The sequence below is a fragment of the Pelophylax lessonae genome (assembly GCF_965119305.1).
Source record: "Pelophylax lessonae genome assembly, chromosome: 9".
NCBI classification, from domain to species: domain Eukaryota; kingdom Metazoa; phylum Chordata; class Amphibia; order Anura; family Ranidae; genus Pelophylax; species Pelophylax lessonae.
Genome location: NC_138776.1, coordinates 92,075,329 through 92,092,121, shown reverse-complemented (window position 1 = coordinate 92,092,121; position 16,793 = coordinate 92,075,329). Strand labels below are relative to the sequence as shown.

Below are 16,793 nucleotides of genomic sequence, written 5' to 3'. Positions count from 1 at the left end.
AAGAGCTGCGATTGGTAAAGCTGTAATTGTCTTTTTATATTCTGGGTATTTTTATGCTGCGCAGTATGGCACTTTTGTGTATTTTTATAAAACCAGGTCTTACCTAATAATGGATGTATATTTGGTTTCATTATGGTGGTGACATTGCACGGTGGATGAGAGGATCCTAGTAGAGGACGAGTTGGAGATTGGGACACCACGTGGTGTAATTTACTTGAACGCTGTCTGACCATTTATAATATAATGGTCCATTGGACCTGATAAGAGGCCTTCCTGAGTAGTGGGAGCACACGGTGGTGGAAGCACTTTAATTTTCAACAGGAAGTGGAAGTGTGGGGACACTTTTACCCAAATACATGAACTTTTATCTAATAATCAATTAAAGTGTTACTAAACTGAAAAATCGGTCTATATATGCATTAAAACATGCTTGTTATACTGCACTGTGTAAAAAGGCTGTTTGGTTCTGTCTTCTCTGATCCTCCCCTTCTTCCACAGTCCCCAATCCATCTCCTGATAGAATTTGGCCTTGGGGGCACTCTGAGCATGCTCAGTTTGATGTGTATTGCTAGAGAGTTTTTATTTTTCTTGGAAGTGTGCATGTGTTTGTCACAGGGCCAATCAGCACTGTCTAGACAGGAGGTCAGGGGTCATGCAGTCTCACAGGACAGCCAGACTAGAATGAAAACTCCTCCTACAAGCTTTAACAAGACACTGATAGAAGTCATAAGACTTCTATGTACTGCTGATGAGAAAAGGTATTTAGCAGTTTATATTTACTAAAATAATTACATTTCCATGTTCTGTATACTGTGGGACACCAGATATAGTGAATGCAGGCTCCTGGGTTTAGTAACACTTTAATTACAAAATTCCTGAATGAATTTATGCACATTGTTGCCACAAGCACTTTGCACTTTATTTGTTATATTATTTTATTGCACTTTAATTGGTTTATGATTTAACACTTTTTGCATATGTAGCACTTCCTTATTGTTAAAGCCCTCCATGTCAGTGTCCATGCACATTTTAGGAATTTAGAAGTTTAGAGGCAGAAACGCCCCCCCACTTGAAGAGTTTGTGTGAATAAAAAGGACCCTGTGCACCCTTTATTATTTATATATAAACTGTGTTAAAGCCCTGATGGAGGGGGCTTTTTTTGGCCCCCGAAATGTGTTAAATACCACTTTCCACTGGTTGTCACTTTACTGTCAAGAATAAAAGATATAGGTTTTTGAATTGATCGGTTGGTGCTTGGTCCCTTCTGTTAATGCAAACTTGCTTGGGAACCCACATAATAGGGAGGCTTATTTTGAAAAGAGCAAATAATATTAAGAATGCAGCAGGCAACAAAAGTTTAGACTGGAATCGAGCAGTGACACTGGCTAAGAACTGAGGCGTTTTATGAATTTTCGACACCCCAGGAGGAAAAAGTAAGCAAGTTATTTGCATGCAACATCCAACAAGTAGAATACAAACCCCTTATAACGACTACAATCTGTGTGCAGTCCTAGAGACTGAGGGGGAGACATCTGTCCCTAGGAAGCATAAACCTTTAAGTGACTTACCTCTCGAGCAGATACTAAAAACTGAAATATCAGTTGTGGTTGCACTGATATCTACCTGTAGTGAATGAATATTCTGATGCAATGATACCTGTAGTACATAAATATTCTTAGTTTTATACTATTGGGCCATTTAAACCTATGTTGTTAAGTCAATGTACCGCAAACAGTTATTGTTTATAGATGGTTAGAGTAAATGGGGGCTTCCATTTACCTTTGAAAACACAGATCAGGGAAGGCAGAAATAGGTCAGAACTCCAAATCGACACATTGTTTTTGACGCAAGATAGTCAGGTTAGTAAAACAGCCAAGCAACTAGCATTTTCAGAATGAAGGGTAAGCAATGGCAGTTTACTTGTTTATGTTGTGACAGGCTCCCTTTAAATTACTCAGCAGCAAAAGAATGAACCTGCCTATAATGTATCCCTAAGTAATGTGAAAGCCCTCAAATGTGCATAACTATGACTGAATGTTTCTTCTCGGGGCTTTTAGGTTTCGTCTTCACATCCTGATTTCTAACGCTTTGGGCTCTGAAGAAACAAGATCAATGCGCTATACAGAAAATCAAAAGCAAACAGTATTTTGAGCTCAAACACTAACCTCTGCGTTGATGAATCGGATTTCTGCTAGCATTCTTAATAAAGCCTTCTCATCATTGAACAGCTCAATCTTGGACTTGTACAACTCCAGTTCTGAACTTCGGCCTTCTTCCACTGCGCTGGACACAGATTTTGCCTTTTGTGCTAATGATAGGTTACAAATAAAACCAAAAGTTTGACAGGTTCAATCAATACAGTTTCACAGATAGATATGTTTCTCATTTAGGCCTTGTTCACACGAGTGTATTTAAATGTTTGCCCACATGGAATGCACAGGTGTTCTATGAATACACGTGCAGGCAGTCCCATTGCTGCCAATTGGGATGCAGCAGCTGCACTGACACCACTGCTGCTCCCAATTTAACATTTGTGTGGGTGCTTGTGGGTGTGCAACACCGAATGCAGACAGTGCTAGTGCCCATTCACACTACCGCGACTTGTCAGGCGACTGGTCAGCCTGACAAGTCACGTTCCATGCAGTGCTACAGGAACCGTTCTAATAGGAGCGACTCAAGTCGCTCCGACTTAGAAAATAGTTCCTGTACTATTTCGGGGAAGCATTGGAGCGACTTGCATTGACATTCATTGTATGAAGTCCATGCAAGTCGCGCCGAAGTCGCGGTGCACGCGACTTCACAGGTCGCCCCCGAAGTTGTGCCGCGGTAGTGTGAACCGGCACTTAGTTTAGGGACAGTCACCCAGGTGTTAAATAGGGGATGGCCCCTGAATCCCTAATGACATGAATGGGACTGCCTGCACACATATGCACAGAACATCTATGCATCCTGTGCGGAAAACAAAGCCCTTTGCACAGGTGTACATATAAGAAAGTCCATATGAATGAGCCCTTAGCCTACATTAATACCGAGTAGGCATGAAGTAAGTGCTTATACAAGATTTTGTTGCAAGTATTTTACAGCCATTTTTGTATGTGTATGCAGACTTCTGAGTGGGAAGAGAGGATTACAGAGAACAGTTGTTAAGCGCAAAAATGCAGGTGAAAACGCTCATGTCACATGTTTACAGCCACTTCCTTTAAAGTCTAAAGAGCCGTTGAAGTGGGAGGCAGACCTTGACCGCACCTTCACGGATCAACAGAAACACAATATCTCCCTGCTGTCATTGAAGATACTGATGCGTTGATATCACGTGCCCACTCAACTTCATAAATTTTACCCGCAGACCTCAGATCTTTGCTGGAGGTGCCGGAGGGAACGGGGAACTTTGCTACACATTTTCTAGACTTGCCCAAAACTCACTTTTGGACGGCTGTCCGAACCCTTGCTAAGGACTTTAACGACTACAAGATACCTAATGAACCTGCTTTCTTTTTACTCCATCTATCCACCATTCCGGTGCAGAAATCTAAGAAATCTCTGTTACGCCACATTTTGAACACCGCCAAATCTTGCATCCCACTGTTCTGAAAGAACCAACTTCCCCCGACTATCAGTGACTGCATACGTAAAGTCGAAGAGATCAATAAAATGGAAGATCTCATTCTGACGTCTGAACACAGGATAGAGACAAATTAATGAAAAAAAAAAAAAAAAAAATATATATATATATATATATATATATATATATATATATACTGTATATATCAGTATATATATATATACAGTATATATATATATATATATATATATATGTATGTATATATATTTAAATCCACAAACGCCTCACCTTGGGTAAGCATCCTCTTTATTTTATTTTATTGATTATTGGTCCAAACAACCCTTTTTTTTTCAACAATATGTATTTTGAAAACATATAAATGCTCTTTTGATATTGACACTCATGTGTTAAATGTATTCAATCAAACATATTCATTATTGTAATGTTGTATATCAAATGAATAATATCTAGATGTGTATATAAAATGTATTCAGTAGCTGATATTGTATATACTTTTATTTCTTATATATATTTTTTTATTTTAAAAATAGCCTAAAATCTATCCCTGAAAGAAACCGTTCTGGTGAAACATGTCGGGATTGCTACTCCTTGACACTATCGCAAATATATATATATATGAATTTTTTCAATAATGTATACAGCAAACAATTAACTGGTTTTAATTATGTTGTATGTCTGTCTATTTTTTGGTTAATTTCTTTTAACCTTTAAAATAAAACTTGTATGTTTTAAATAATGTTCTGATGTTAAATTTACTAGCACCTTAAAAATCCCCATTTTTTCTTCCCCTTTGCGGGTTGATTTTCTTGTCTATCCATATTGGGATGTGGTGCCGTTGAGTCACTCTCCAGGCAACTCGTTTTCTTGCATAGAGGTTGACTAGTTGACATGCACAACTGCTCACACACACCCAAAACAAATATAAAACTTTGATTTGAAAACCTAAAAGCAGTAAAATTAAAGTTGACACAAACCAATGACCGTATACATGCTTGTACACAATATTTTCTACAGTCATGGTAGACAGTAGACCTGCATAATTCACACACCAGATGTTTAACTCTTTGATACCCATCCATCTTTAAAACAAATGTATAGCACATACTTATCATTTTACACTTCAGAGAATAAAAAGGTTAGACATGTCAAAGATGTTGCATATATTATGAATGATTGAAAAAAGAAAGTAAACTTACAAACAGCTTGTGTGGGCACATTCCAGCGCCCATCATCATATAAGAGGCAAAATCTGCACGCTGTCCTACACACGTCCCAGACCTCCTGTTTCCGAGCAACTTTGGCCAAATCTGCCCAGAGTCTGGCCCTAATGCAACATCAACAACCATGAAAAAGGTTCAGTAGGATGTAATAAAAATTATTAATCATGAAGTACAATATAGTATAGTAAAAATATTTTCTCGATTTTTGTCTCCTCGATTTGACATAACATAGATCAGTACAAATAATTATAATAATAATAAAAGAACCACAAAAAATGCCTGGATATTAGTTATGAAAGAAGACCAGGATGCAAAGGAATATTGTGCCCAGTTGGCAGGAAGTCAACTATGTGTTTATTTGCTACTTTAAAATGTACTTCCGGGCTTACCTATCAAACTGCTACTTACATTTAAAGACAGGCACCACCCTTTACTTAAATAGTGAGAAAAGAGAAATGGCGGCACTTCCAGCGTATAGAATAAATCCTTTATTGTAAATCCATTCAACGCAGAGACACACAATCCACATACAACTCCCAAGAGATCAGCAAACCCGTTTCACACAGCTGTGTTTAATCAATGATTAAGTACAGCAGTGTGAAACGCGTTTGCTGATCTCTTGGGAGCTGTATGTGGATCGTCTGTCTCTGTTTTTAATTGATTTACAATAAAAGATTTCTTTTATATGCTGGAAGTGCCACTATTTGTCTTTTTTCGCTATTGTGGACTCGGTTACGGACCAGGCGGGTACCCAGCTTTCTACAGCAGCCAATGATCCCACGGGTTACTTTGTGAGCAGTGCATTCTCCCACTTTTCTTAGACCTCCCTTTACCTACCCCTCAATTCAGATCCCCTGTTCAACATCCCCAAAGCCATAACTAGATAGATGTTCTGACATGCTTCCAAAGGACCTAAATTTGGCAAGCTCACTATTCTTGCTACAGGTTAGTGAAGCCACCCTTTAATAGCAAAGCACAAGCAGGAGCAGACCAGAGCCTGTGGCTATGGAAACTGGTTGGATTTTACATAGTTAGGTTAAAAAAAGGCATAAGTCAATCTAGCTCAACCAATATTAAATAAATAAATGGAAAACCTCCATATACACAATCTCTTTTCCACAGTTGATCCTAAAGGAAGGCAACAAAATCCCTCAATGAAGCGTGGTTCAATTTGCTTCACCAGGGAAAAAATTATTTCCTGGTCCCCTAGAGCAGTGATCCTCAACTCCAGTCCTCAGGGCCCACTAACAGGCCAGATTTTAAGTATTACCTTGGGGAGATGAAGAATAGATTACTGCAATCACTGAGCAGCAAATTATATCACCTGGGATGTATTTCAGTTATCTTGCAACCTGATCTGTTAGTGGGCCCTGAGGACCAGGGTTAAGGACCACTGCCCTAGAGGGCAATCAGCTAATCCCTGGATCAACAATCTCTGATGTTATCACCTACAAATGTTGGTATCCAGTTATAGTTGGTGCATTTAGGAATGCTTTCAATCCTTTTTTTTCTTTAAATAATCTATTAAGCTGGCCAGAACTAGTGCTTGAGGGGACATATTCTACGTTTTTACAGCTCTTAGTTTGAAGAAGCCTTTCCTACATGGAGGCTAAAGCTCTTATCATCTAGATGTAAAGAGTGCCCCTTTACAGAGCCACAGAAGTCCAGGAGATTAGTAATAACAGGCAGACACCCAGAGGTTACTGCTTTGAACTGTAAGTAGCAATATAATGCTGCATGCATTTTACAAAGAAATACTGTCAGAAAAAAAACGATGGACTCCCAATTCTCATCCCAAGGGGTGAGGACTGGTACCTAAGCAATCTATCAGCAAACACAGGCATTATCCCAGAGAAGCAATGTGCATATGGCCATGCTTAAAACTGAACTATGTGAATTATCTCTATTGCATACTGACATTTTTCTAGCTGGGAACAATGCAAGTATGCATATCTCATGCCTGATGGTCCACTGGGGGAGCTGACAATAGCGGAAGTATTTGGTACTACTACAGGACATAGCAGCAATCTTCTGGGTCCAGCTCAGGTTGTGTGCAAGCAACTTTCCCTCTGCACAGTGACAACAGGGGAAGGATCATTTAAAGCAGAAGGGTTTTTAAAGGAATGCAAGGCCTCCTCTGATTGGATGAGGTGGAGATGGTGACATCACCACCCCTTCTCACCACTTTGTCCAATCAGAAAATGCCTTGTATTTGTTAAGAAAAAAACAAATATTTTAATGAATGCTGGTGTTGCTGATCAAGTGACCCCTTGTGGTCATTGTACAGAGGGAAAGCCACTCACACAGAACCTAGGCAAGACCCAAAGATAGTGGTGATCACTGTAGTAGCGCTGACTGATCCATCATGTGTGAGATAGGCATACTTACATTGTGCAAAATTTTACAAATGTAAGTATACAGTTAAGATCATTCTTGCAGTTCAGCTTTAAGCACTAACTTTGACAAAGTTGGTACTGTATATGCATTGCCACTTTAGGTGGACTCCAGAAGATACTGGTGAGAGAAAAACTGAAGCTGCCATCGTTTGCTGTCAGCTACCTCTTATAGCTTATATACTCATTTTATTTGTCCTATGGTCCTTCTTGTCATAGATAATATTCTGCAACTGTGGCATATTGACCCAAAAACAATACTATTAACCTCTTTACATAAACTGTTTTGGGAGAATTATGTCTTTATGTTTAGTGACCCATACAATTTAACCTCTTTACCACTAGCCACTGTGCTGCTACTGCGGCACAGTGGCTCGTTATCGTCTAGCGACGTAGACCTACGTCGCTAGACTCCTCCCCCTATAGGCGGCGCTCCCGCTGTTTTCATTCACAGCGGGAGTCGGGCCAGGGGAGGAGCGGCGGCGATCGCCGCTGCTCTGCCCCGATCGTCGGGGAATCCAGTTTGAAGATCCGCTCGCCTGTGTAAACACAGCGGGCGGATCTCCTAAGTGACAGGGAGTGACAGATCGGAGTGTTCAGCATAGCTGAACATCCGATCTGTCCCTGGCTCACTCAGTCACCTCCCCCCCCACACGTTAGTAAGCACCAGGCATACATTAACCCCTCCCTCTCCAATAAAATTAACCCCTTCCCTGCCAGTGTCATTTTTACAGTAGCAGTGCATATTTATAGCACTGGATTACTGCAGTAATGTCACTGGTACCCCCAAAAGTGTCAAAAATGTCAGTCAAGGGTCCGATCTGTCCGCCGCAATGTCGCAGTCCCGCAAAAAAAAAAAAAATCGCAGATCGCCGCCATTACTCGTTAAAAAAAAAAAACACCAAAAATGACAGAAATCTTTCCCTTAGTTAGTAAACGCAATAAATTTTGCGCAAACCAATCAAAATACGCTTATTGCGATTTTTTTTACCAAACATAGGTAGCAGAAAACAAATTGGCCAAAAATTTAAAAAAAAATTGTTTTTTACATCTTTTTTGGGGGGGATTTCATATAAAAAAATGTTAAAAATATTGATATTTTTTTCAAAATAAACGCTCTTTTTTTGTTTATAGCGCAAAAAGTAAAAATCGCACAGGTGATCAAACACCACCAAAAGAAAGCTCTGTTTGTGGGAAAAAAAGGACGTAAATTTTGTTTGGGTACGGCGTCACATGACCGCGCAATTGTCAGTTAAAGTCGCACAGCGCCGAATCGCAAAAAGTGGCCCAGACGTAAGACAGCAAAATGCTCTAGTGGTAAAGTGGTTAAAGCTTTGTTTTACTAGGTAGTTTTCTAAAAACAAATTCAATTTTTACCCACAATTTAGTACCTGCTATTTTGCAGCTGACTTACAAAGCAGATTTATAATGTGGTAACCAAAGAAGGAAGCACAGGTACTAAGGGGTATAAAAGGTTTGCTGTGTGGATATGACAAACATCTGCAGAATCAGGGAGAAAATTGCCGTACATTCTCTAACATGTGTAGTTCCTATACTGTCATCACTACCCGGTGGCCATAATATGTTTTTTTTCCAGAAATCAAAAATGTATTGTGGCCACAAGATGGTATTGGCGATATAGTTATTACACATGATAAAGGAAATTCAGCATAATTGTGTGAATGTTCATCACAATTGTTTTATAAATAGAACGCTTCATAATTAGGGTTGAGCGGACACCTAGATGTCCGTGTTCGACGGGTTCGGCCGAACTTTAAAAAAAAGTCCGGGTCCGTGTCCCGGACTTTTACCGAACTTTTCCCGGACACCGAACCCCATTGAAGTCAATGGGGACCCGAACTTTAAGGCACTAAAATGGCTCTAAAACACCAAAGGAAAGGGCTAGAGTGCTGCAAATGGCAGCAAAACGTAATTAAGAGCATGGCAAGTGCTCTGCAAACAAATGTGGATAGGGAAATAACTTAAAACAACAAAAAAAAACAGAAAAATAAAACAATGTTCTTCTTCATCTCTGAAGGACGAGGCCCATATGGAGTAGGAGGGAGGTTGAGGTGGTGGTGGATGTGGCGGTGACATAGGCGTGCGCACAGGGTGTGCTGGGTGTGCCTGGGCACACCCTAATCACCTAGGGCACATAGCATTGCCAGTGAGGAGATGGGAAAGATCTCCCTGGGACCTGCTCTGCTCTATTTCTCCTTGCCTACAGGTACATGGCCCCGATACATTACTCTCCCTGCTGGCAAACACATGCATGTGTATTTCAACTTTGGGGTGCACACCTTAATGCAATAGGCTGTGCACACCTATGGGCGGTGTAGGTGGAAGCGGCGGTGGAGGAGGACCAGGGCCGGATTAACAGCATCATGGGCTTGGTGCTGAGGATTTTGAAGGGCCTTAAGGGCCGTGCCTTGCCATGCACCCAGAGGAGGAAGGGTGCAGCCATGCATGCCTAATTCAACATGGGATGCTGTCTCTGAAGCCCATAAACACATCCATGCATCGCCAACTGTCCCTCCTTGTCCGGCCTTCACGCTGTGTGGGGAGGTTCTGAGGGTGCTGCCTGGGGAAGCGAGCATAGAAGCCAGACTTCTGTGTTTACAAGTGACAGAAGAGCGGTAACAGTGAATATGGCCAACCCGGGGCCTATATAAAAGGTAGGGGCCTGGAGCTGCAGCTCCAATAGCCCCTACATTAATCTGGCCCTGAGGAGGAGGACGAGGTAGCCAACACTGCTTCTTTTCAAAAATTTTAAATGAGGGTACACCCCAAAAGAGTGAGAAAGAGCAAAAATGGAACAATGGGTGGGTAAGGTCGGTATCCATTGCTATTCTGCATAAGGTACGGAAAAGTCCCGTGGGATCCATGCCTGGTTCATTTTAATGAACGTGAGCTTGTCCACATTGTCTCTGGACAGGCGGCTGCGCTTGTCTGTTATAACGCCCCCAGCCGTGCTAAATACCCGTTCAGATAATACACTGGCTGCAGGGCACGCCAGCACCTCCAAGGCGTAAAGGGCAAGCTCAAGCCATGTGCCCAATTTGGAGACCCAGAAGTTGAAGGGGGCAGACCCGTCATTCACTACATGTAGGCGTGTGCACACATACTGCTCCACCATGTTGGTAAAATGCTGCCTCCTGCTAAGACGTTCCATCTGAGCTGCTGGTGCTGCTGTTTGTTGTGGCGTGCTGACAAAGCTTTTCCACATTTCGGCCATGCTAACCCTGCCTTCTGAGGTGCTGGCGGTGCCCTGGTTGCGTTGGCGACCTCCTCCTCCTCCTCCTCTGCCTTGTGCTTCCACTGTGGCCCCGCTGTCAGATGGGAATGCCAGCAGCATGGCGTCTACCAGCGTGCGCTTGTACTCGCGCATCTTGCGATCGCGCTCCAGTGAGTGAATTAAGGACGGTACGTTGTCCTTGTAACGGGGATCCAGCAGCGTGGCCACCCAGTAATCAGCACAAGTTAGAATGTGGGCAACTCGGCGGTCGTTGTGGAGACACTGCAGCATGTAATCGCTCATGTGTGCCAGGCTGCCCAGAGGCAACGAAAGGCTGTCCTCTGTGGGAGGTGTATCGTCCGTGTCCTCTGTATCCCCCCAGCCACGCACCAGTGATGGCCATGAGCTGGCCTGGGTGCCACCCTGCTGTGAACATGGTTCCATCTCCTCCTCCAGCTCCTCCTCCTCCTCATCCTCCTCATCCTCCAGAACTGTGCCCCTGCTGGACAATTGCGTCCCTGGCGTTTGCGTGTGCAGGAACCCACCCTCGGAGCCCCTTGCGAATGACTGCCCTGAAAGCCTTGGAAATGTTACCTCTTCATCCTCCTCCTCCTCCTCATCCTGTGCCACATCCTCTTCCATCATCGCCCGAATTGTTTTTTCAAGGAGGCATGGAAGTGGGATAGTTAAGCTGAGAACGGCGTCATTGCCACTGGCCATGTTGGTGGAGTACTCAAAACAGCGCAACAAGGCACACAGGTCTCGCATGGAGGCCCAGTTAAATTAAATAGCGGAATAGAAAATATGATCCAAAAAAAGTGTATGTATATCACACGTACACAACCACACTGGGCCCCAATTACTATTGTTTGTACCCCTAAAAGGCTAGATGAGGAGTAGGGGGAGTATGGAACAGGCAGCACCCTCAAACCTTCAGAAGTATGAGATGAACCCCAACAACTTGGAAAGGTGGATCTCTCTCACACGTACCGACACAGACTATCCCGCAATTCAATTGATCCTCAAAGGTTTTTATTGAATAGCGGAATAGGAAATATGATCAAAAAAAGTGTATGTATCTCGCACGTACACAACCACACTAGGCCCCAATTACTATTGTTTGTACCCCTAAAAGGCTAGATGAGGAGTAGGGGGGGTATGGAACAGGCAGCACCCTCAAACCTTCAGAAGTATGAGATGAACCCCAACAACTTGGAAAGGTGGATCTCTCTCACACGTACCGACACAGACTATCCCGCAATTCAATTGATCCTCAAAGGTTTTTATTGAATAGCGGAATAGGAAATATGATCAAAAAAAGTGTATGTATCTCGCACGTACACAACCACACTAGGCCCCAATTACTATTGTTTGTACCCCTAAAAGGCTAGATGAGGAGTAGGGGGGGTATGGAACAGGCAGCACCCTCAAACCTTTAGAAGTATGAGATGAACCCCAACAACTTGGAAAGGTGGATCTCTCTCACACGTACCGACACAGACTATCCCGCAATTCAATTGATCCTCAAAGGTTTTTATTGAATAGCGGAATAGGAAATATGATCAAAAAAAGTGTATGTATCTCGCACGTACACAACCACACTAGGCCCCAATTACTATTGTTTGTACCCCTAAAAGGCTAGATGAGGAGTAGGGGGGGTATGGAACAGGCAGCACCCTCAAACCTTCAGAAGTATGAGATGAACCCCAACAACTTGGAAAGGTGGATCTCTCTCACACGTACCGACACAGACTATCCCGCAATTCAATTGATCCTCAAAGGTTTTTATTGAATAGCGGAATAGGAAATATGATCAAAAAAAGTGTATGTATCTCGCACGTACACAACCACACTAGGCCCCAATTACTATTGTTTGTACCCCTAAAAGGCTAGATGAGGAGTAGGGGGGGTATGGAACAGGCAGCACCCTCAAACCTTCAGAAGTATGAGATGAACCCCAACAACTTGGAAAGGTGGATCTCTCTCACACGTACCGACACAGACTATCCCGCAATTCAATTGATCCTCAAAGGTTTTTATTGAATAGCGGAATAGGAAATATGATCAAAAAAAGTGTATGTATCTCGCACGTACACAACCACACTAGGCCCCAATTACTATTGTTTGTACCCCTAAAAGGCTAGATGAGGAGTAGGGGGGGTATGGAACAGGCAGCACCCTCAAACCTTCAGAAGTATGAGATGAACCCCAACAACTTGGAAAGGTGGATCTCTCTCACACGTACCGACACAGACTATCCCGCAATTCAATTGATCCTCAAAGGTTTTTATTGAATAGCGGAATAGGAAATATGATCAAAAAAAGTGTATGTATCTCGCACGTACACAACCACACTAGGCCCCAATTACTATTGTTTGTACCCCTAAAAGGCTAGGAGTAGGGGGAGTATGGAACAGGCAGCACCCTCAAACCTTCAGAAGTATGAGATGAACCCCAACAACTTGGAAAGGTGGATCTCTCTCACACGTACCAACACAGACTATCCCCCAATTTAACTGATCCCCAAAGGTTTTTGATTAAATAGCGGAATAGAAAATATGATCCCAAAAAAGTGTATGTATATCACACGTACACAACCACACTAGGCCCCAATTACTATTGTTTGTACCCCTAAAAGGCTAGGAGTAGGGGGAGTATGGAACAGGCAGCACCCTCAAACCTTCAGAAGTATGAGATGAACCCCAACAACTTGGAAAGGTGGATCTCTCTCACACGTACCAACACAGACTATCCCCCAATTTAACTGATCCCCAAAGGTTTTTGATTAAATAGCGGAATAGAAAATATGATCCCAAAAAAGTGTATGTATATCACACGTACACAACCACACTAGGCCCCAATTACTATTGTTTGTACCCCTAAAAGGCTAGGAGTAGGGGGAGTATGGAACAGGCAGCACCCTCAAACCTTCAGAAGTATGAGATGAACCCCAACAACTTGGAAAGGTGGATCTCTCTCACACGTACCAACACAGACTATCCCCCAATTTAACTGATCCCCAAAGGTTTTTGATTAAATAGCGGAATAGAAAATATGATCCCAAAAAAGTGTATGTATATCACGCGTACACAACCACACTAGGCCCCAATTACTATTGTTTGTACCCCTAAAAGGCTAGGAGTAGGGGGAGTATGGAACAGGCAGCACCCTCAAACCTTCAGAAGTATGAGATGAACCTCAACAACTTGGAAAGGTGGATCTCTCTCACACGTACCAACACAGACTATCCCCCAATTTAACTGATCCCCAAAGGTTTTTGATTAAATAGCGGAATAGAAAATATGATCCCAAAAAAGTGTATGTATATCACACGTACACAACCACACTAGGCCCCAATTACTATTGTTTGTACCCCTAAAAGGCTAGGAGTAGGGGGAGTATGGAACAGGCAGCACCCTCAAACCTTCAGAAGTATGAGATGAACCCCAACAACTTGGAAAGGTGGATCTCTCTCACACGTACCAACACAGACTATCCCCCAATTTAACTGATCCCCAAAGGTTTTTGATTAAATAGCGGAATAGAAAATATGATCCCAAAAAAGTGTATGTATATCACACGTACACAACCACACTAGGCCCCAATTACTATTGTTTGTACCCCTAAAAGGCTAGGAGTAGGGGGAGTATGGAACAGGCAGCACCCTCAAACCTTCAGAAGTATGAGATGAACCCCAACAACTTGGAAAGGTGGATCTCTCTCACACGTACCAACACAGACTATCCCCCAATTTAACTGATCCCCAAAGGTTTTTGATTAAATAGCGGAATAGAAAATATGATCCCAAAAAAGTGTATGTATATCACACGTACACAACCACACTAGGCCCCAATTACTATTGTTTGTACCCCTAAAAGGCTAGGAGTAGGGGGAGTATGGAACAGGCAGCACCCTCAAACCTTCAGAAGTATGAGATGAACCTCAACAACTTGGAAAGGTGGATCTCTCTCACACGTACCAACACAGACTATCCCCCAATTTAACTGATCCCCAAAGGTTTTTGATTAAATAGCGGAATAGAAAATATGATCCCAAAAAAGTGTATGTATATCACACGTACACAACCACACTAGGCCCCAATTACTATTGTTTGTACCCCTAAAAGGCTAGGAGTAGGGGGAGTATGGAACAGGCAGCACCCTCAAACCTTCAGAAGTATGAGATGAACCCCAACAACTTGGAAAGGTGGATCTCTCTCACACGTACCAACACAGACTATCCCCCAATTTAACTGATCCCCAAAGGTTTTTGATTAAATAGCGGAATAGAAAATATGATCCCAAAAAAGTGTATGTATATCACACGTACACAACCACACTAGGCCCCAATTACTATTGTTTGTACCCCTAAAAGGCTAGGAGTAGGGGGAGTATGGAACAGGCAGCACCCTCAAACCTTCAGAAGTATGAGATGAACCCCAACAACTTGGAAAGGTGGATCTCTCTCACACGTACCAACACAGACTATCCCCCAATTTAACTGATCCCCAAAGGTTTTTGATTAAATAGCGGAATAGAAAATATGATCCCAAAAAAGTGTATGTATATCACACGTACACAACCACACTAGGCCCCAATTACTATTGTTTGTACCCCTAAAAGGCTAGGAGTAGGGGGAGTATGGAACAGGCAGCACCCTCAAACCTTCAGAAGTATGAGATGAACCCCAACAACTTGGAAAGGTGGATCTCTCTCACACGTACCAACACAGACTATCCCCCAATTTAACTGATCCCCAAAGGTTTTTGATTAAATAGCGGAATAGAAAATATGATCCCAAAAAAGTGTATGTATATCACACGTACACAACCACACTAGGCCCCAATTACTATTGTTTGTACCCCTAAAAGGCTAGGAGTAGGGGGAGTATGGAACAGGCAGCACCCTCAAACCTTCAGAAGTATGAGATGAACCTCAACAACTTGGAAAGGTGGATCTCTCTCACACGTACCAACACAGACTATCCCCCAATTTAACTGATCCCCAAAGGTTTTTGATTAAATAGCGGAATAGAAAATATGATCCCAAAAAAGTGTATGTATATCACACGTACACAACCACACTAGGCCCCAATTACTATTGTTTGTACCCCTAAAAGGCTAGGAGTAGGGGGAGTATGGAACAGGCAGCACCCTCAAACCTTCAGAAGTATGAGATGAACCCCAACAACTTGGAAAGGTGGATCTCTCTCACACGTACCAACACAGACTATCCCCCAATTTAACTGATCCCCAAAGGTTTTTGATTAAATAGCGGAATAGAAAATATGATCCCAAAAAAGTGTATGTATATCACACGTACACAACCACACTAGGCCCCAATTACTATTGTTTGTACCCCTAAAAGGCTAGGAGTAGGGGGAGTATGGAACAGGCAGCACCCTCAAACCTTCAGAAGTATGAGATGAACCCCAACAACTTGGAAAGGTGGATCTCTCTCACACGTACCAACACAGACTATCCCCCAATTTAACTGATCCCCAAAGGTTTTTGATTAAATAGCGGAATAGAAAATATGATCCCAAAAAAGTGTATGTATATCACACGTACACAACCACACTAGGCCCCAATTACTATTGTTTGTACCCCTAAAAGGCTAGGAGTAGGGGGAGTATGGAACAGGCAGCACCCTCAAACCTTCAGAAGTATGAGATGAACCCCAACAACTTGGAAAGGTGGATCTCTCTCACACGTACCAACACAGACTATCCCCCAATTTAACTGATCCCCAAAGGTTTTTGATTAAATAGCGGAATAGAAAATATGATCCCAAAAAAGTGTATGTATATCACACGTACACAACCACACTAGGCCCCAATTACTATTGTTTGTACCCCTAAAAGGCTAGGAGTAGGGGGAGTATGGAACAGGCAGCACCCTCAAACCTTCAGAAGTATGAGATGAACCCCAACAACTTGGAAAGGTGGATCTCTCTCACACGTACCAACACAGACTATCCCCCAATTTAACTGATCCCCAAAGGTTTTTGATTAAATAGCGGAATAGAAAATATGATCCCAAAAAAGTGTATGTATATCACACGTACACAACCACACTAGGCCCCAATTACTATTGTTTGTACCCCTAAAAGGCTAGGAGTAGGGGGAGTATGGAACAGGCAGCACCCTCAAACCTTCAGAAGTATGAGATGAACCCCAACAACTTGGAAAGGTGGATCTCTCTCACACGTACCAACACAGACTATCCCCCAATTTAACTGATCCCCAAAGGTTTTTGATTAAATAGCGGAATAGAAAATATGATCCCAAAAAAGTGTATGTATATCACACGTACACAACCACACTAGGCCCCAATTACTATTGTTTGTACCCCTAAAAGGCTA

General features: G+C 42.6%; 1 protein-coding gene across 1 annotated transcript in view; it reads right to left on the bottom strand.

The window, feature by feature from the left end:
• CFAP46 (cilia and flagella associated protein 46) overlaps positions 1-16,793 on the bottom strand; it is a 363,053-nt gene that overhangs the window by 251,798 nt on the left and 94,462 nt on the right. The window contains exons 16-17 of the mRNA XM_082268864.1: positions 4,780-4,907; positions 2,166-2,308 (exon numbers count right to left, since the gene is read on the bottom strand). Of these exons, the coding sequence (XP_082124990.1) occupies positions 2,166-2,308; positions 4,780-4,907 (271 nt within the window). The remainder of the gene's footprint in view (positions 1-2,165; positions 2,309-4,779; positions 4,908-16,793) is intronic.